The 20,585-nt window shown below is 40.7% G+C and overlaps 1 protein-coding gene across 2 annotated transcripts in view; it reads left to right on the top strand.

Annotated features, from left to right (window-relative positions):
• The window catches only part of nos1apa (nitric oxide synthase 1 (neuronal) adaptor protein a), a 93,913-nt gene extending 73,540 nt beyond the window's left edge, over positions 1–20,373 (top strand). Inside the window, exons 9-12 of one of the 2 annotated variants that reach the window (XM_035414918.1) lie at positions 3,576–3,741; positions 4,120–4,269; positions 15,658–15,994; positions 17,694–20,373. In XM_035414918.1, the coding sequence (XP_035270809.1) occupies positions 3,576–3,741; positions 4,120–4,269; positions 15,658–15,994; positions 17,694–18,279 (1,239 nt within the window). In that variant the 3' untranslated portion in view covers positions 18,280–20,373. Of the gene's footprint in view, positions 1–3,575; positions 3,742–4,119; positions 6,312–15,657; positions 15,995–17,693 lie in introns of those variants that run through there. The other variant, XM_035414919.1, reaches the window with a different exon arrangement.
• The last annotated feature ends 212 nt before the right edge of the window (positions 20,374–20,585 follow it).

The raw sequence follows: 20,585 nt of genomic DNA, 5'->3' as shown, positions 1-20,585 counted from the left end.
AGGGTTATTCAGTGCTGGATGAGTTTAATAGTTGTTTATCAGTTTAGAATTTACACTGTGGTCTTGGATACAGTGGATTAGCCCCCAAACCTGGCTAAAGTCACAGAGTTCTCACAGCAAAGTTGTTGAAAATCACGGAAAATGGAAAAGAGGCTGAAATTAGTGTTGCTAGAAAAACATATTATCTAAATTTATCTTTCCTGTTCTCACACATCTGGAAAATGCAAGATGGCAAAAAGCAAACTGTGTTTGCGTTCAGCCAATGGTGAGGTCTTCTACATGAAGGAAACCAAAGCGGACACTGCAAGTAATTTTATTTTTTAGTTTTGTAAATGGATTTTAAAAAACACCATCTACACTGTTAGGGTATCGAGTGTCAGCTTATTCATTCGCCCTGGCACTTTCAACCATGTTTGGTGGCTTAAAATATAAAATCAGTCTATTGAAAACAGTGGCTCAGCTTCTAAACTTGTGAAAGCTTGGCCGAGATTATGGTGGATTGCAATGGTTGCCAAGCTGTGATTGGAAGGCCAAGGCGGGGCTTGGGATCAGTCAATTGAGCTCATGGTGAATGGATTGCCCTCCTGGGGACTCAGTCGCTCAGTTGTCTGCCCATGTCCCATGCACTTTAATATAGTAGCAGTGTAAGTGCCCCACTATATAATATTCAGTTTTCACCAAAGTACACATTGTGATGGATGAATCATTTTGCAGAAATGACTTTGAGTGACTAACAGGTCATTGGCGCTGTCATGCTAGTCACCCCTTGAAGGTGTAATGCTTTCATGTCTTGTTTCTCTTTGTGTTTCCCTGAGTGTGTGCATTGCTGTTCTGAGGCTTGTGGTAGTCACAGTCAGTGTAGGGTAAGTCACAGTTCCCTGTTTGCTGCCCACCCTCCTCCCCTCAGACTATTTTGTATGCCAGAGCTGTGAATGAGTGGCAGCATGATTACTGCACAGTGTAGTCAAGCGGAATGCCTGAACTGATGCTCTCTCTCAAAATCCAATCCACATCACCTTCATTTGTCACTGAGCTTTGTGATACTGCCGTCAAATCTGTCTATTTTACTTTAATATCTTTCAAATAGTGAATGGACAGAACTGGTGGCTCTGAAAATACTTTAAATTCACTTTTTTAAATGCCTGTGAGGATAGCTTCCCCATCTCCATGAATTGTCGGAATTCTGGAAGTCAAGAGCTATAAAGCGAGAGTAGCAAGGTTAACCCTCTGTTTTGTTCTGAAATAGAGATGACAGCAGTTCTGTTCATCGTCTTCTGGGAGAAAGTCATGATGGGGTCTTTCTGAAACCCTACATCATTGAAAGCTGACCTCGGGTTCACAGTCCCTTCTCGCTGACAGCTAAATGAATCCCATTCATTGTAATCAGGTTTCCTATAAATGTGTTTATTTCATCTTGGTATTGAAAAGAAAAATGCTGAAATATGATTTGAATGCTGTCATTTTTTCCGGGCTGGCTACTTTGCAGAAGCCAACTGACTGTATTTTGAGTAGATACAGTTCTCAACATTCAGTAAGTCAGCGTTGGTGCTTCAGTAGTTTCCAAGTGGCCAACAGTGTGTCCAGATTGCCTGGAGACTGCTGCTTGTTTCAGAGTTTTAGCCTCCAGATGTGTCTGCACAAAGGGTATGAATCTCAGAAGATTCAGTATGCATGTTAGTACATGGCTTATGAAATGATGCAGGAAAATTACACTTAACAATGCAACAATACAATACAATTTTAGCCAATTCAGCTCTGATTCAGTTCAGTTTTGCAATGCAGTCCAGTTCAGATGTGATACAATTCAGTTTACTTTGCATTTGCATTTGCATATGTTGTCAGTAGAAATTATTTATTCTAGAATTAAATCAATGTCAAAATATAAATCTTTCAATTAAGTCACTGTTAAGAAGCATTGTAAAAGCCGAAGTCTCTCCGAAACTTGGATTTGACATAGTTTGGCACTTTGAATATTTGCTATCTGTCCGACATATTCATGGAGCTAGTAATTTATTTATTTATTAGTCATTTATTTAATTAATTAATCAATTGATTTTTTTTTTTTTTTTAATTTGGTTGGAGTGGACATGGTACAGAGATGCTCTGCGTTCCTAGTTACTATAGTAAATTGTTGGAATGGAACAAAGTAATGTAGGCCTAAACAAAACAAAAAGGAGGACATTGCTTTCAGTTTCAGCCATGGCATATTGCAGTTTCCTGCTTGATATGCCATGGCCTGTGTGGCCTGTGAATGCTCAGCGTATATCTCTACTGCCTGTTCCATTAATGTGTTATATCACTATTATAGGCCATTTACCGCTCCTACATTACTCCCATTACATGCTACCGTCAGCACTTTATAACGGATATATTTGTCAACATATTCATCCCATTAATAAATAATCTTACATTTAATTCAAAATTACATTTGGGCATTTGTGTTCCTTCACAGCACGTTCGGTTGGTCACATTCTGCTGCTGTTTTACTTTGCAGCGGCAGTAAACCTATGACTTGATCACACCAGAGCTTGTTGCAAAATGTAGGCATAAATGGTTAGGTACTTTTGTTTTTTTTCCCCTTAAATCCTAAAATTTCTGCAAGGTCAAGCAGTTTCCTGTTTTTGGTAGGAGCTGTTAGAAATAGCTGGTGTTAGCTAAAAGTGGTGTTTGTTCTCTCTCTCTCTTGTTCCTCTCCAGGGTCATCTAAGTACGCTATTCATTTTCTAGGAATAAAATGGGGTTCATTTTATTTTGACTGTTGTGTCTGTTTTTGACAGCCATATTGATTTTTGTCTGGTTTTGCACTGGTTTGACATTTTGGAATGCAGCCTCATCTTAGATGCTTGGTTATCTTTTCAGTTTAAATTTATAAATCACTATACAGTAAGCAGTTGCTCTTTGGAATGTGCTTATCATTCTCACCCTCCACCCTCCCATAAATACTGTTCAGACTTCATCGGTGCTAATGCAGATGAAAAACTAAAGTTCAGCTGAAGATACTAATAAATTACATTTTTGCTCTTTTGCTCTTGCGTTGAATAACCTTCCACCTCAGATTAAACAAGGGTGTATGTAAACAAAAGCTGATTTATTGCTTAATCGTTTTTGATGTGATACGATCTAATAGAAGGCATTTGTTTGCATTTAAACCAAAAAATCCTTTCTTATTGCCTTTATTATTTCTGACAACTTAAATAAGTTGCTTTTTAAACTCATCTTGTGTATGTAGTTATTTTTTATTGTGATGAGTCCATGAGATCAATAATGGAGCCTAAATGTGGTTCATGCTGCCTTGGTAGAATAGTAAAGGCAGATATAAAGCTGTTTAGCGCATTAATGTGCCAAGAGTTTACGTGTGTTTGCCTTTGTGTGTGTGTGTGTGTGTGTGTGTGTGTGTGTGTGTGCATATGTGTGTGTGTGTGTGTGTGTTTATGTGTGTGTGTGTGCGTGTGTTTGTGTGTGTGTGTTTATGTGTGTGTGTGTTTATGTGTGTGTGTGTGTGTGTGTGTGTTTATGTGTGTGTGTGTGTGTGCGTGTGTTTGTGTGTGTGTGTTTATGTGTGTGTGTGTGTGCAGGTTCACCTGCTGAAGGACCAGCTCTCAGCGGAAGCTGCAGCGAGGTTAGAGGCTCAGGCACGAGTCCACCAGCTGCTGCTGCAGAATAAAGACCTGCTGCAGCACATCTCCCTCCTGGTCAAACAGATACAGGAGCTGGAGCTCAAACTGTCCGGACGCAACTCCAGTAAGACTCTTCTCCCACATCACGCCTGTAGTCTGTGATGTCATCATTCACTTTCCAGCTGTCACTCAGCCTTTCTAAAGCGAGCTTATTCCCTCCCTCGTGGTCAAAATAGCCCAGCGAGTCCTTACACCTCCTGAAATATATGAAAGTTTTACGGCTTTAGAAAGCTATAAAATCAGCGGGAGCCTTTTCATCTCTTTTTCCATTGCTGTAATTTGAAGAGGTAAGAAATGTATTGCAGTAATTTATCCAGTTTTGAGATATCCTGCTTATTTGCAAGGCTGAGCAGGTTGACGTGCGTTGTGTGTGAATGGTGATTGCAGTGCGGTTGTGATGAGGTTTCCTGCGTGTTTTTGTGCGCCCCTGCTCTCCTCGCAGTGGGCTCCCAGGACAGCCTGCTGGAAATCACCTTCCGCGCCAACGTGCCGCCGGTCTTGTGCGACCCCACCACGCCCCGGCCGGAGGAGGCGGGGCTGCCGCAGCTGAGCGACGGGACGCCGCTCTCCCCGCCCCTGGACAGCCCGCTAGGTAGGGACGACCGCCTGGTAAAGCTGGAGTGTTTCCGCTTCCTCCCGGGGCCCGCCCTGAGGGAGGTGGGCTGGGGGCCCCCGCGGGGGTCCCGCGACGACTTCCTCGACAGCCTGGAGTTCTTCAAATTCCGGGAGTCGGGCATTGCCTCGGAGTACGAGTCCAACACGGACGAGAGCGACGACCGCGACAGCTGGGGGCCGGACGACGGCGCCCTGCGCCTCCTCAACGCACTGAACAGGCACGGGCCGTCCGACTGCCTCGACGACGAGATCGCCGTCTAGCGCGTCCCTCTGGCCTGCGCCCTCTCCGCACGCGCTGCCGACCGTGACCGCGCCCGTTCCAAGCACCCGGTGAATACACTTGTCGAGAGTCAGACCTCACTACTCTGTAGTGCTCCTCCCGCTCCCAAAAGAGGAGGCGTCATTGTGTCACATAGAGCATCCACGACACACAATATGGCAGAACCTTTGTACAGACACGGATGTCTTTTAAACCCCTTTCATCTGTGCTAGAATGAGAGGTGTAAGCAGCCAATCACAGGAGTAAAGGGAAGTTGGGAGCCCAGCACAGTGCACATGCACTCTTGTTATTTAAAGTCTGGGCAAAAATGTAGGACATTCAATGACCTGTTGCCATCCATTCTGAGGCCAGTCCTCTAACAACTTAAAGATGATTTTTTTAAAGCAGAATATCTATATCTATATATGTATATGTAAGGAAAGACTACATTTTATACATGGTACTGTGAAGCTATGATGCAGCGGTTTAACATTATTGTGCTTTTATGCTGAGAACTCGCGCATATTTGCATATTTATGGCACACTTCCTGCAGCTTCATTCACATCTGGTTCTGTTTGTGACCTTTGGCATGCAGTCAAACTCATCCAATTTCGCTTTATCTGTGACTAGTAGCATGTGCTCAGCTTTGAACAAATTAGATTTCATTTATGTTTGCTCATAGCATGCTATGTGTCTGTCTAGCATCAGCAAGAATTTTGCTTTTGTGCAGTTATCCACCAAACCAAGTTGTGCTTGGCAGTCAGGCTGCACCAGTACCATCTGAGGTAATGGATTTAAAGAGCACAGAGACTGGTCAATCAGTAAAGTGGACCACATTGATTCTCCTTTGTCCTTGGTTGTGCTGTATGCACTGTCTGCAGAAAGCTGCCATGTGACTTGTTGAGAAAGGCTAGATGTATTGCTCTCTCCTTGTTTATCTTTCTGAGGATGTAGGCTACCTAATGCAATGGCATTGGTGTGTGCTTGCCTGATTAGACCCTAAAGAAAGTCATCGTGACCTTTTGGAAACTGTTTAATCAGGATCCCATCACCCTTCAGGAAAAATAATCGCCCTTCGTCGCTGCTAAAAACATGGCCTGCAGAACGCTTCATCGTCTGACCTTCTCATCTCCAGATGGTGACATTGCTTTAACCTATAACTTTCATCTACCGTCGCCATTTACTGGCAAATCTAACTTTACCATTTTGTCGTGAGCGGAATGATTTGCTTTGGCCTTGTGTGATTTGCAGCTTGATTGGGCGAGCGGGGGAGAGGGAGTCAGAGGCATGCTAATGAATGTGCAGGAGTGTGTCTGGGATCCCAGGTCTCAGAGGTAAGAGGAGAGCAGGAGCATAGCAATGGCTCACTCCTCTAATGAGGGCTTCAGGGCAGACCGCGCAGGCAGCCCTACACCCCCAGGCCATGGCCCAGGTGCGGAGGGGCAGAAGGAGCCTGACCTCCAAAAACATCTCAGATACCCTGACACGTGTATTTTGGAAAATGTCAACTTGTGCATTTTTCATCTTCCTCTCGAAGCGCTTGTTAATTGGTGGTCATCGTGATTTTGCCGCAGAATCAATGGGCCGGTCAGAACCCGACCTTCCCCGCTTAGCCCCTGTTTGCCATAGTATGACCCCCTAGCAGCCTGAGGAGCTGCGCTTTCACCAGCACCCAATCAGAGTGGAGTCTGGATAGATCTCGGAGAGCAGTGCCTGGACTGTAGGCTGAGGAATGTGATCTGCAGGCATTGGGGGGGGGGGGGGGGGGGGGGGTGATAACTAGAGAGCAGAGTAAATGCAAATATAGAAACAAACTGATCACAGTCAGATAGTGCAAACGGCTTAAGAACTGAAAGTTTTCAACGGCTGATTTTTTAAAAATACAGTATATCCATAGCAGAAATTAACTTCTATGAAGCAGTGCTTATGGAAGTTTGCATCTTTCAATAATATCAGGTTTTAAGTGATTTTTTTAAGCTTTAGAATTTATTGTATGCTTTTTGATTGGCTCAGACAGGTTTTGTGTGCAATGAAGGATACTTTATATATTTAAAGAACTTTCTGACACGCTGCTGACTTTTCAGTGGCTAGTGTTAATGCATTGGGGTCTGTGATCTAAAGCAAAACAATACACTGCTTTGTGTGTGCTCAAATTACTCAGAGCAGCTTATACAGCAAAGTTATGCTACCAGACGTTATATATTTGTGTATTATTCATTAAAATAATGTTTTGTCTAATTTTTGGTTGGAACTAGTTCCTATGGCACATGCAACCTGACACCATTGAGCTCAAGGAAATTATAGCATGGGATTGTTATAACGGGTCCTTGGGAGTGAAGCAGGGTAGAAGTACCAGTATGACATAAAAAAAATCTTATTTATGTATATAATTGTATGGAAGCTAAACCTGCCTAAATGTTAAGCTTAACTGGTTAATGTAAATGTAATTGTATGCTTTCTTTTCTGTTTCTATTTACTTATTATATGCACATTTATATTATGCCAAAATGCATTCTTTCAGATAGCATTACTAATTAATTGTTAGAATATGCATCATAAAGGCCAAAATGTGAATGAAAAATGCAATAATTCATTTAATTAAAAAGACTTTGCTCAATGCTGCCATCATGCGAAGATGTTAATATGATATATGAAGTGTGTTTCCTTCTTGAGACCACAAATATTTATTCGGATAGACAATTCATTTTCTTTACCCTCATAGCACTACATCCCCTGCATATTAGAAGATTAATGTGTTGTTGTTTTTTTTACTTTTAAAAGATAACTACTTTTAACAGATAACATCTGTGGAGAAATCTAGTCTTTTAGTTTTATTAGGCGCTAAATTTACAGAGAGGATGTACCATAATAGTTACCACATCAGAGCTTAAAATAATCTTTATAATTTGCAGAGGTGGAAAATCCAGGTTCAGAAAGTAAAAGTCCTCCCCTGTATTTTGTTCCAACCCCCTGGATTTGCTGATTAGCACAATTCTTCAGCCAGGAGGTATAACTTATTAGTAGAATCAGCTGGCTGAGTTCATGGGTAGAAGTAACTCATGGCAGGACTTTTACTTTCTGACCCCTGGACTTTCCACCTCTGATTATTTGACTATTAGTTATAATGGAATTTTATTATTTCATATCAAATGTTTTTTCTCTGGAAAATAAATTTTTAAATAATAGCATGCTGCATTACCATTAGCCCTCCAAATACTGATGAAAAAGCAGAGGCTATATGCAGAGGCACAGTGGGAGGTTTTACGGTGGGAAAAGTTAGTGCTCCTTGAGACTATGCAGAGGCACAGAAGACACATGGACAATTCATGGCGGCAAGCTGCTATCACCTCCCAGCTTTTTGCTGAATCATAATTGAAATCTTCTAAGAACATCGAGTCCCATTTTGGCACTGCTGCCACAGTCCCCAGATAAGTGAGAGGCTGTTTACATCTTTGCAGGATGAATACTGATGCATAGGCCCACCTCCCACTTTCAAGATTGAATTGTGAGAGCATTCAGCTCTTAAAGAGCGCTGCTCAAAGTTTCACATATCCGGTGGGACCTGTCGCATGTAAACGCTGAGGTCAGGACATACGATTAATTAACAAGCCGCTGCTTTGTGAAACACTGTCGGCCGTTATTTCATGGCCTCTGCATCGCGAATGCCTGATTTTTCCGTGAATGAGTGGCAGCTTGAATTGATGTGTGGCTGCCACCATCTTGTTTGCGGAGAGGATCACAGGAACGTGTGCTAAACTTGAAACTGGGTTTATCGATTCCGCCATTTGACACACTAGAAATCTGGAATCAATGAGGCGCATTTCACAAGGTGACTGTAATTGTATGAGAACCATGGCTGAGCCAATCAAATGTGATGTTGATTTAAGGCTGCACAGTCCAGGGTTAATTCTAGAAGGAGAGTGGATTTTGTCATTTTGTGCCTGTATTTGAAGATTTCAGGAGAACCTTTGCAGTGTGAATACATACATGTGATTACACTAAGGATATATCACTTCTGATCTTTTGATCCTTTGAAAAATGCAGTTTCATCATCTGCACTGCAAGCTTGGACTCATGCTCACTGGAAAAATAACACTGTCCCAAAGATGAATGACATGGAGACAAAAAATATCATTACAAAATGTCATAAAAACATTTAAAATGTCCCTGTATGGAAAACTGCCTCATTAAACTAGACACAATGAGCTCAGCCCCCCCTATTGTTCAGATATTGCGTTGTACTCCATCCAAGGCCAGACACCTGAAACTTGAAAGTATGATTTATGTACAGGAAAATTACATATTAATTGTGACTCACTCTGTCTTCGCTATGATGTAGGAGCCCTGGCAGCCATTGAGACGGTGAATTAAATATTGATTAAAGTGCTTTGATAGGGACAGAGGGGGGTACATCTTCCACCTTTCTCTGTCTATTCTGTGAGTTCATACCCAGGTGACCACTATACATACCCAGTTTTGTGTAAGTTCTGCTAGCTGCCCTTTAAAGGACAAGGAAGCCTAGCATGGCCTGTGTATAATTCAGGTGATATGATTGCCTTTCATATAAAATGTGCCCTTCATTTATGAATTTTAAACATGATGTTGGTTTTTGAGGAACACTCACTTCTTGCAATAAAGTACTGAAGATCACTAGTCTGTCTGACATTTTCCCACTGACATTAAGCATGTCACATAGCAGTGCTACCTACACAGAGTGATGTTGACTTGGCGACTCCCCCTTGCTGCTGTAGTCACTAGGCTTCATCATTCAGATGCACTTAATCAGGCTTGTAGTGTGTTTACTCTGGATAATTCATTAGAATGCACTGATATGGAGTGTTGTCAGTACAGGGTTAATAATGGGAAGAGTGTTTTTAATCATATTACAGTTTCTCATAAGGCGCCCTCTCCGTTAGTTTAACCGTTTTGCACAGATGCCAAATCTGGCCAATCCTTGCGTATTTAGGTAATGTTCTATTTAAGTCTTCATAACACCAAATGTGAGCATCACAGGGTCTTGGAAAATGTCTTTAATGAAGCCAGATACTTGTACCATTTACAATACTAACACTACAACACTAACAATACTTATATTAGTTAATTTTCATAATTTAGGCAGAAATGAAGTTTTACAAATGCAATGCAAAAATTAAGTTCTCCTTTAGCTTGAAATGAAATATCACGTATAACACAGGTAGACTATATATGTCTTGGATAATAAACTTTGCGCAGAAGTGTGCCAACTTAGAGGGTGATGTGCAGAACTACTAAATGAAGCAGAAAGTAAGCAGTGTGCCCTAGTGTCCCTGAGTGTCTCCAAATTTACCATTTTGAAAAGCGTCATTAAGACATGAAAAAGGGCTTTCGGAAATAAAAATCGCCAATCAGAAATAAGTCATTCGGAAAAATTTCATTATGAAATGAAACAAGCAATTCAGAAATACAAGTTATTATGAAATGAAATATAGTGGAAGTAATTTAATTATTTTTAAATAAAATGTAATATTTATTTTATTATCGACCCTATTTATTTATTTATTTTTATATGTTAAATATAATTCCATATTTATTTAATTATTTATTTCATTTTGGCACTTTTAGTCCTCCATAGAAAAGAGTTCTAATGGCATAAAAAGTAGGTGGGATTTTGCACCGATGTAAATGTCTATCCACACTTTCTATTTGTGTATTTCTGAAAAGGATTGTTCAAGACAAAAAATGACCAAAGTCGAAGGGACAACTTTGTGTAGAACCAATGGTAAGGTTGCACATTTATTCAGTGTTTTGTTGCAGATATTTATAGTAATGACGTGGTATAATTACACAAAAAGAAATTCCTGTTGTTTATTTTGCTGTTCAATGAGCAACATTTTTCACCACTGTATTGGCATACATTCGGTTATTGTTGGCTTTATCTTGTTACTATGATGGGATACAATTTTTAGTGGTGAAAGAATATTTTCATGAACTCTTCGATATACGCTATTGTCCAGTGTGTCATTCTTAGGGGGTATCGTTCCAGATGTGACTGCGGGGAGGAGGTGTTTGTTAAATGGACGACCTACGAGTTTCTTGTTTCCACTCAGTTTGGTTGCTGGAGCACTGAGTGTCCGTGTCGAGCAATCTCAGAACTCCAGCCTCCTGGCCGCTAGGTGGCTTGCAGGAAGGGGTTTACGCCCTGACTATTGGGGTTTCACCATGAGATGACAGGGCTTTACAAAATGTTATAGTGTCTCAACCCCCCAAAGCTTCCACCGTGTTAAAGATTTATGTGCAAATACAAGTCATTGTGAAATATTTATGGTCTCCCCTGCAGTCCTCAGCTTGTTTGTCTGTTCTCTGGGCATGTGCAAACACAGGCCCTGAAAGGCCAAGTTGTTGCAATTTGTCCTGTGCAGCGGACTGAGAGAAAGACAGGCTTTGTTACAAAATTATTAAATTGGCTTTTTCATTTCCAGAAAGTGCTAAAAAGCACAAGGTCTATTTTGTGAAAACAACATAATCTCATCTGAAATCTGATTTGTTGTCAGTCTGGTTTTCAGAAACATACATTTACTAAATACTGGGTTACGGTCTATATTAGCTTTTTGTAAGCTGCTGACTTTGAGTCCTTTCTCATTTAAATTTGTTACCCACAAACCCACTCAAACAGGACATTATCCTTTACCCCTTTAGAAATATTGTAAAACGCTTGTTTATTTTAAAACCTGTCTTCAGTGCAACCACTTTAATGAAAATAATTGCAGCAATTGTCTTTTTAAACAACCTTCTTCATTTCCTGAAGAAAGACAAACAGGAGCAACATAGTTTAAAAGACCATATAATTTAGCCAGCCTAAAAAATAAACTGTAACAGGCAAGTACAATATTAGTTGCAGTCACTGAGTTTGATTTCCAAGTCCCTGCACTGATCAGAGATGAGGTTCTTTAAGGAGACCCGAAGTAAAGTACAGTAGCTGATGCGGAGTGACAGCTTACGATGATGCAAAAGTATGACATCTCGGGCAGATGGGTAGGATGTCTCTCAGTGCTGCTTCACACCACATATGCCTGTTTCGAGCATAGCTTTGCATGCTAATGGTAGCACCATTAGGAGTGCCTCAAACCTGTGTCTGACACTTTTCTTTTCCACACAAAATTCATATGTTCTGTCATGCTGTCATTTCACCTCACCACATCTCACCTAGGAGTCAGAGTCCACCAGAAAGCATGCGTCTATTAATTTCTAAGGACTGTTGTCACAAAGCTCAATTTGAAATAATTGCCGAATTGTGTGTGTCGTCATTTGTATGAACTGAACTCACCTCCACAGACGTAATACGAAAACATTGCACATGGAAATAGGAAACATGATGTTATTCAAGACTTTAAAAAATAATAATTTTAAGAAAGCAAGAACATTGATTTAATGGCACTTAAAGAACCAAGTGCAGTTCAGGTGTGGTAAGATGTGATGGATTTAATGTGCGAGTGTTTTGTTTTAATTGATGCCAGTTGGCCGTTGGAGCACGGCACTTTGCGCTTGTGAAGCAGACAGTAGCGCAGGATAAGGGGACATTATGCATTTTTACTGTAAGCTTGCTTCAAGTGCTACAACCGCTAATGTGTGCCATTCATCTTAGAGGTTGTTAATAGCACTGAAACACATTTTGATAATGTAAGCTTTTGTTCCCAAGATGTGTGCAAAACAGCCCTACTGTAATGGAAAAAATATGTCCAAATTATCAATGGAAGTGTAAGTGCACTTATGTTGCATCTTGTCACAAATCCTGCTTTTGCTGAATAAATTGTTCTTTTCTTAATTCTTTCTCTTTTTCCCTTTTCGAGTTGACACTTTCTCAGCCTGTAACTTTTTTTCTCAGCTACAGCCAAATCAAGTTTTCCTTAGCGATGCAAAACATCCATACTAATGCATGAGGATGTATCAGAGGTTTAGCTGATTAGTACTCAGCTCATTAAGTCAGTCTGCAGTGGCTGCTTTCACCACTCAGGAATGAGGTCATATTGGTTCAGTGTAAGTATCTGGAAATGATGTCTCTGAATTTGTCCAATGAGAGCGCAGCTCTGTCCACAGGCTTCTCACCCACTGGGACTGAATGGGAGTAGTAGGCCTTAAATTACCCCCATGTCAGACATGCTACTCCCTTGTGAGTTTTGTGGCTGCCCTTCCGCAGCTGTTTTGATGGTATTCTCTGAGGTCATGCTTTGTATGTTTACTTTGAAGTCCTGTGGCGAAGGAGGAAATTACTTCATGCAGATAGTCCAGCTGCTAAAATAACAATGAAATTTTCTGACGCAGACAAATCTTCAGCACTAGGTTTTTAGACATGGGAGGTTTACTTATATTTTTATTATCTAAATTATTTAAGCATAATGTGTACTTTTTCAATTATTTTAACAAGAACACATGGTCTGAAAGAGGATTATTTATTTATTTATCTATTTTTAATAAGCCTGCAACATCAGGCTTGCTTGCCTGTGTGTGATCATTGATCAGCTGACCTGAGAGCCCTAGTCATTACTGTGCTAACATGAGCAACTCAACATACTGTAGTAGCGGTTGTCCAGTACAAAATGGCACAAGAGGAACAATATTGTGGGTGGTATGATTGATATGCCCCATGAGTGCACTTGTTTGCCAGACCGTAACCCGTCTGTAAATGGCACTCGAATCATGCACATTGTCCCTGATATGAGGACCGCACCATCACTTCTAGCATTTGCCAGACACACAAAATTAAACCATTTTCATGAATGGTTTAATTTTGAAAATTAAAATATGATATTGGGGGAGAGGGAAGGCAGAGAGGCAGAAGAGATCCATTTTTGTCCATGTGAGGACTGAAGTTTCTCAGTGAGAAGATCCGTCTTGGAATCCCCACCTTTAATAGGCATGTGCCTATTTGATTTACTGCCTGCACATCAGTCATTATTACTGTCAGTCCAGTACAACTTCCCCTTGCTCAGAAACTTCAGCGGCCATTTCTTGATGGTAAGTAATCACTGGAATTGTCGATAATGCCAGATGAATGCTGTCTGTGTACATTTCAGTGCTTGTCTTTCTGCCACTTTCTCGTTGCAATTTTCTTATGCTGGGGAATCAAATATTTGCTGAGAATTACCCAGCCGTATTCAGACAAATATTTATGGAGCATTAGACGTATCATCACTTTCAACTTGCTCCTGTCTATCTTTGTGCAGGTTGTGGTCCATGCTGCTAAAAGCATGTCTGTCGTAAAGGTCTGTCTGTCATTTTGACAGGCTAGTGAAAACATGTTCTCCTATCGGGTCTCTGGCAAGCAAACTTGATTTGTTTACATCTGTGTTCTAAGCTTTCATATTGTCTTTGAAAATGTAAAAAATTGCTTTCGGTCTATGGACTGATCTGAGAGCTTATGTTCGAGTTTTTCCATGTGTGTATTTTTGGACACTTCACTACTCCAGCCATGTTTATTGAAGAACCTACAATGACAAATTTAATTATTTTGCACATTTGGAACACAAGAGTATATATTTTTTTGTTTTTAATACAATTATGTTTAAAATTGTTGGATTGTTGGTACTGTGTGGTGTATGTATTCTAGGGTTTCTGCTTATACATTATGTGAACAGCTCTTATGCATCCTTTTATTAGGATCTGATGTCCCACATCACAGTTCTGTTCCCAAGCTCTCCCCCATCAATGATATGTCTACAAATCATTTTTTTCCAGCTATACCACTAATGCAGTGGCTGGTGTAGAGGTGAATATACACTAACACATTTCTGGTGTAATTTAAGTGACGTATGACCCTCCCCTGCTCTCCTGCTTTTTTATCATGGAGGAAAAACTAGTCAAGATCATAAGAAAAATATGATGTAAGAATGAGACAAGTGATTTAGTGCACTGGTGCTGAGCTTGAGGATTTCATAAGCAAAAGCGCATTCGGCAAGCTTGTTGTAGCAATGCTCAAAGGGGCAGATTCACAGAGGAGTCCTATGTACACTAATCAAAGCGCAAACAAGCTGACACAGAAACGGCGTGAACCGGGCCTCACTGAAGTAAATAATCTGCTTTGCTCCTTATATTTTGCCTGTTGCCTGAAATTGTCTCATGTTCTGCAAATAATAACTGCTATATTTCATGTGGATCTGTGTAAGCGAAATGGCTTCATTAACTTTGTCATTCATGAGAAAATGTGTTTTTATGTCTTGCCTAAATGCTTTCCGAGAAATAATTTTGTCCATGAGGTAAGAGCTTTTCAGTAATTGTCTAATTTAAGGCTGCTGTGTATTGTCATTTGCATTAAAAAATGAGTACATAGTGTTCATAATAAGGTTGTAATGTTTGTCAAATTTGGTTTGCATGTGTGTTTGTTGTTTGGTTTATGAACTGCAGTCTTTCTTTTGCATCTGTACTGTGTGACAGTAGATTAAATTGTTTCTCATGTCCTTCTATTGTCTTGAATATATGCGTATTAAACACGGACTGTAACACCCTTTAAAGGAATACTTCACTTTTCACTAACGCAAGTAATTTTGCGGAGCTTTCCCCATTATATTTGCATATCTAGAATATTAGCAACATCAGTTGTCCTTGCTGACCATTAACAGCACGGTTGCCCAGCTCCCTATTCACTCTCATTCAGGACCTCGCCTGTATATAATAGTTTTAAAGCTGAACTTAACTAGGGAGCTTAACTGATCGATAAAAGGTCCTGGTTTTTTTTGTTTGTTTTTTTGAGCTGGTGATCTATTTTCAAGTTTTGGTTAGCTATAAATAGAGGAACTATTTTCAGGTTGGCTACTTCATTTTCTTTTATAAGGCTATATGATGTCACAAATACATCAGATATTGACAAAACAGAGACCTTTTGACATTGATGCTCTCTTTTATTGATGTTATCCTTTGTAGTTAGTTTGTGCTTTAAAACTATGAATTTAGGTGAGGTCCCAAAAATGAATGGGAGTGAATGTTGCTAGTATTCATGTCATGCAAATACAATGGGGCAAGCTCCACAAATCTACTTGTGTTATACCAAAGCGGAATGTCCCTTATATCCCTAATTTCTTCTGTGTAACCCAAATATTCAGACTTTTTAATGCCTCTCTGTCTGTCCTTTGCAGTTGATCAGAGCATGTTTGAGAATTCCAATGCCGCGTACCAGACCAAGCTCCAAACGGCCAAGTCGGCCCCGGCCCTGAACCGGCGCTCGTTTGGCAACGCCTCGGGTCCGAGCGGCCCCGCAGACGGCCCTGGCGCCGGTGGCCTTAAGACCGGCAGCAGTCTGCACCTGAAAAACGCCCTCAACCTGGGCAAGGCCATGGGCGCCCGAGTGAACGACCTTCTGCGGCGGAAGGACCCCAGCAGCCTGGGGGACATCGGAGTGACAGAGGTCAACAAGAACGTGGGGGCCGTGTGGACCTGCATAGAGAGCGGCACCCAGGGCGTCACAGCCAACAGGTAACCACTTAACACCACACCGTAGACTTCACTATACAGACAGCTGGTGCCCATGACTCGCATGTATCTTGATAAATTTAAAGCAGATGTTGCTCCTCTTATTGACTGAATTCCCTGAAAATATCATAACCGTAAATGTCTGAAATCCGAAACCAAGGCCAGTCGGTATTGGTTTTTGGACAAACCCTAGGTTTGACTAGCAGAACATAAAACAAGATGAGCTGGGTTATATTCTCCTGTGTTTAAATTTTTTTTTTTTTTTTAACTGACAGTAGTTTTTTCTGAGATAAAATGTGGCGCCATGTCATGGTTCAGCAATGTATTTATTTTTGAAAGCCTGGTGGTTCAGACCCTGGTTTTGCCCCGCCCTCTTAGGCCTCATCGTGTCAGTCATCTGATGAGTTGTTCACCCTTGCTGACTAACTGCACGTAGTGTTGAATTTAAGAACTCTGTGCTCCCAAAATTTCCCATGGAGCTTTTCACAATGTTTTTACAAACATCAGTGCTTCAGAAATGTGCTTCAGATAAAAGACATGACTACCTTCCTATAGATCTATTTTTAATAGACTGATTTGCTGTGACTGGAATTGTTGGGGTACCACACAAAGAAAAAGCATTTGTTCACATGATTTTTTTTCAGTCACAAAAGGTGTGTGTGTGTGTGTGTGTGTGTGTGTGTGAATATATATATATATATGTATTTACCTATGATTTATGGGAAAAAATCTGAAAGTTTTTTTTTTGCTATGCAGCTCAGGTCTCCCTTGGTAACCATATTACTCAGCTTCCTTCCTGTCAAGAAAATGAATCACTGTATCAGCCTTTTCAGCAATTATGAACATGTCATAAATTTCAGGCACTTTTGCTGAGACTTGCCTTTTGCGACAGAGGCAGTTTTATATAAGGTCATCAGAGTTGCAATGAAAGTATAACAATTATGGAGGGTGAGAGTAAGGTTCGGGAAAATGTGACCGTTAACATAGCTATTTGTTTACCATCTGTACTTCATACAATACATTTTGATTGTTGGCTAAAATTATCGGCCAGTCATAGCCAGGGTTGTAGGTAAGGTGGGAGCTCTAATGATGTCTGTGTTATATTTCATATTTCAGAAGTGCTCTAAGAAAAGTATAATGCTTCAAAACATTTCCTTTCACATAATAGGTTCACACTGATTTACATTCCGATCAGTTATTCACACTGATTTACATTCAGATCAGTTATTCAAATTGCATTCCTTCCTCATTTCTCACTGAATGCAAGTGAATCTCCTGACCCTCCACGTCTGCCCAATCTTGTCTGCAGACACGTTTCACACCTGCCCTTTATGTCTGTCTTTAATGGTTTGGGATGGTTGTTAATGTGAAATTTAATGTCCTGTCATAAACAAAGCTTGGCAGTCTAAACGTTCTCTGTTTTCCTGTCTGGGCATAGTTGTACAACAAAAAAGCAGAATATTAAATAGGAAAGGTGTAAAACTTTCCATCTCTTTGATTTTAATGTTAGAGCTCAGAGGACTTTTGAAGACCTATTGCTTTCCCTTGACCTCACCATTAAAGTGTTTTTGTATCGGTACTAGTGTCACATAGTTTTTTCCTTTTTCAGATTTTGTAAATTGCCTCATTTGAAGGCAGTGGGAAAGGTTATTTGCCTCATTACCCTCCTTTAAATGTTCTCCCTCTCTTTTCGTGAATGCAGTCACGTCACGCTCGATTCCTTCCCTCGACTGGACCCTCCCCCTCCCACCAACAAGAAGCGCCTTCCACGTGCCCTGAAAACCACCCAAGACATGATGATTTCCTCCGACCCCGTGGTGGCTACCCCAGAGGCCTCCGACTCCTGTGCGTCCTCACCCGCCAAACCTCCCCTCGTCCAGACGGACAAGCCCAAGCAGCGGCCCCCAGAGGAGGAAGAGGACGCGAGGAAGGAGCCGGAGAGGTGCTCCGGGTCGACCCCCCCTCTCGACCGTGCGGCTGCGGGTGCAGTGGGGCCGGAGGCCGTGGGCCCGGAGGGGCCAGAGGAGAAGAACGAGGTGGACCCGTCTCAGCTCCTGCACTCCGTGCCTGACCTCATCCACAAGGACACCCTGGACCCCAGGCAGAAGCTTGGAGGCCCGGAGACCCGGATGGCCTCCACTCCCTGCCCAGGGAAGCCCGACATCCGCATCAGCATGGGCGAGGACGACCTCCAGGACAGCGGCTCGGTGGACTCGGGCATGCCACGGCAGCGATCCTCCAGTGTGGACAACGAGGAGCCACACCCAGACCTGCTGTCCTTTGAGTAGCTGCTCTGACCTCACCCTCTCCCTGATCTTCTGCTGCGCAGTGACTGGGGAGCTGGGAAGAGGCTGCATTTCACTGGCTGCATCAGGATGATTTTGGGTGTGTCTGCTTGAACAGAAACTTCATCAAACCATCCGTTTTCATCCACAGTGGAGTGAATGCTTATGGGAGTGTCTTCAGGAGACAGACCAAAGTTGCTCATTTTCATTTCAGCAGTGCACAGCCTTATGCAATACCCAAATATTGATGTTCTCACATCATAAATTATTACATTTTATTCCTTATAGTGTATATATTTTTAAAGAAATATTTAAGAATTGATGTTTCACATCAATAAAGGTTTTCTCAGATAGATTCAAGTCTAGTACATGACTAATGCTGGACTCTACATACCCCTCCGAAAATAATCTGCTGCTTGTTTGTAATAATGAAAGACCTGAAAACCAAAGCATGGACCATTCATTCTGTTTTATTGTGATGCTGCAGGGATAGGCTGATTATATGGCTGTGTGTTATACCACAATGGTCAACAGATTGCTGGTATATTCAAAAAAGCACTGGAACCTTTTGCAAGGCTTATATTTTTATTAAAGATTTTGGTTAATAGACAACACATACAGTATGATAGGTAGGTCAGATATTTATCATAGTTCTGTCATTAAGCATTCCAGCTTGGCAGAGTTTTGTAAAACAAAAGCAGTGCTTTTACACATGCTTATATAACCTAATGGACAGGGCCCACAGGGGGCCACATTATTAAGCTCTGATCACACTGGGGCTACGGGTCAGCTGGTATGATGAAAATGTAGGGCCAAAGGATGAGAAAGGAAGGAGAGAGAGAGAGAATGTGTGTTTGAGTAAAGCAAAAAAAAATTGATACGTGACCAGATAATGCATACCAGCACCACTGAGACAACATTAAAAAACTCCTCAATGTAAGAGAGCAAGCTCTTGTCTAATGATATGTTTTCAAAAGCTACTGAAATGTACATGACTGGTACAGTATAAATGGAAAAATATAATGTAATATCTTACAACTGGAATAATTTAGAAAACTGTATAAACAAATCTGTGTTGCCTGGATAACCCAGTTACTTTTATTGTTTTTTCTTTGCATTAACTGTCAGTTCCACCAGCCCGTAAGTATAGATTTTTTTAATGAGTATTTTACATGAACAAGCAGCGTCTGAAATGCATCCAACCATGAACAGGCATTTGTGTCATTCTGTCTCTTGGTGCAGGGTTTTCTGCCCAGCAAAGAAAGTCTTGAAAATGAGGAACTGGAAGTTATAAGAGTTCAGTATGTCAACACAAATCAACAGACCTGCAGCTTTAAGTCTGTGTTGGTGCTAGGATCTTGGATGCTTTTCTAAAGTGATATTTACAAGGCTTAGAGTGAACAGTGGCAATTAAGACAGCGTGTTGCTATACTGTCCGTGTTTTACACTAACATTATCTTGCTATGTTTTATGTAGTTTTTGGATGATTAATGCATCATGTATACTTAAGAAGAACAAGGAGTAATTTTATTCTTACAAAGCATTTATGGAATCAGTGTAGTTTTGTCAGTTGCTAGCAGATGAAAATGCAATATGCAATTTTAATATGAGATAAATTTAGCTACAATGATGATGTCGGTATATGGTAATTTAAAATGCGAGAACAAAAAAGGAGGACATAAAAACACATACTTCCATGTGTGCTATTATATGTGAATATCCAATATCTGTAATATATAACTGAACCGTAATCATTTTTCAAATGTGGGAAATTCAGAAATACATTGTTTTGCCTAGGAGAAATAATTTGTTTGCATATATCTGTGTTTTAGGGCACATTTTAGTTTTAGAATTTAATGAAAATGTCTGTTTTAATTTTTTTTTTTTAATTCAGAATGGAAACCAAACACAAAAAGGTATTGTTTGCCATCATGGTAGATATAAATGTGATATAAATGTATGAATTACAAGATTGTATCATTATTTGTTAAGCTTTGTAAATTTAATGTTAATGGGTCTATATAATTTCAAAAACAATGTACTAAATGAAGGAAAAGATCATTTAATCAGATGAATGAAGTCTACTGCAATGCTGAAGACATGTGGACCATTGATTTATTGCGGTTTCATTTTTACTCAAACTTGCTGTATTCTTCAAAAGCCGAGTTGCAAATATTTCAGTATGCATTGAGAAATATGGGCTCTATTTTGGATGCTTACCTATGTATTAATACATCAATCTCCTTGACATTGTTTTAGTGACAAATTAGTCACTTTAAGCTTTCTGTCGTGTGTGTATATATGAATGT

Source organism: Anguilla anguilla, chromosome 4 (genome assembly GCF_013347855.1).
Source record: "Anguilla anguilla isolate fAngAng1 chromosome 4, fAngAng1.pri, whole genome shotgun sequence".
Lineage (NCBI taxonomy): Eukaryota > Metazoa > Chordata > Actinopteri > Anguilliformes > Anguillidae > Anguilla > Anguilla anguilla.
Note: the sequence above shows the minus strand (reverse complement) of the source record. Positions and strands in the feature narration are given on the sequence as shown.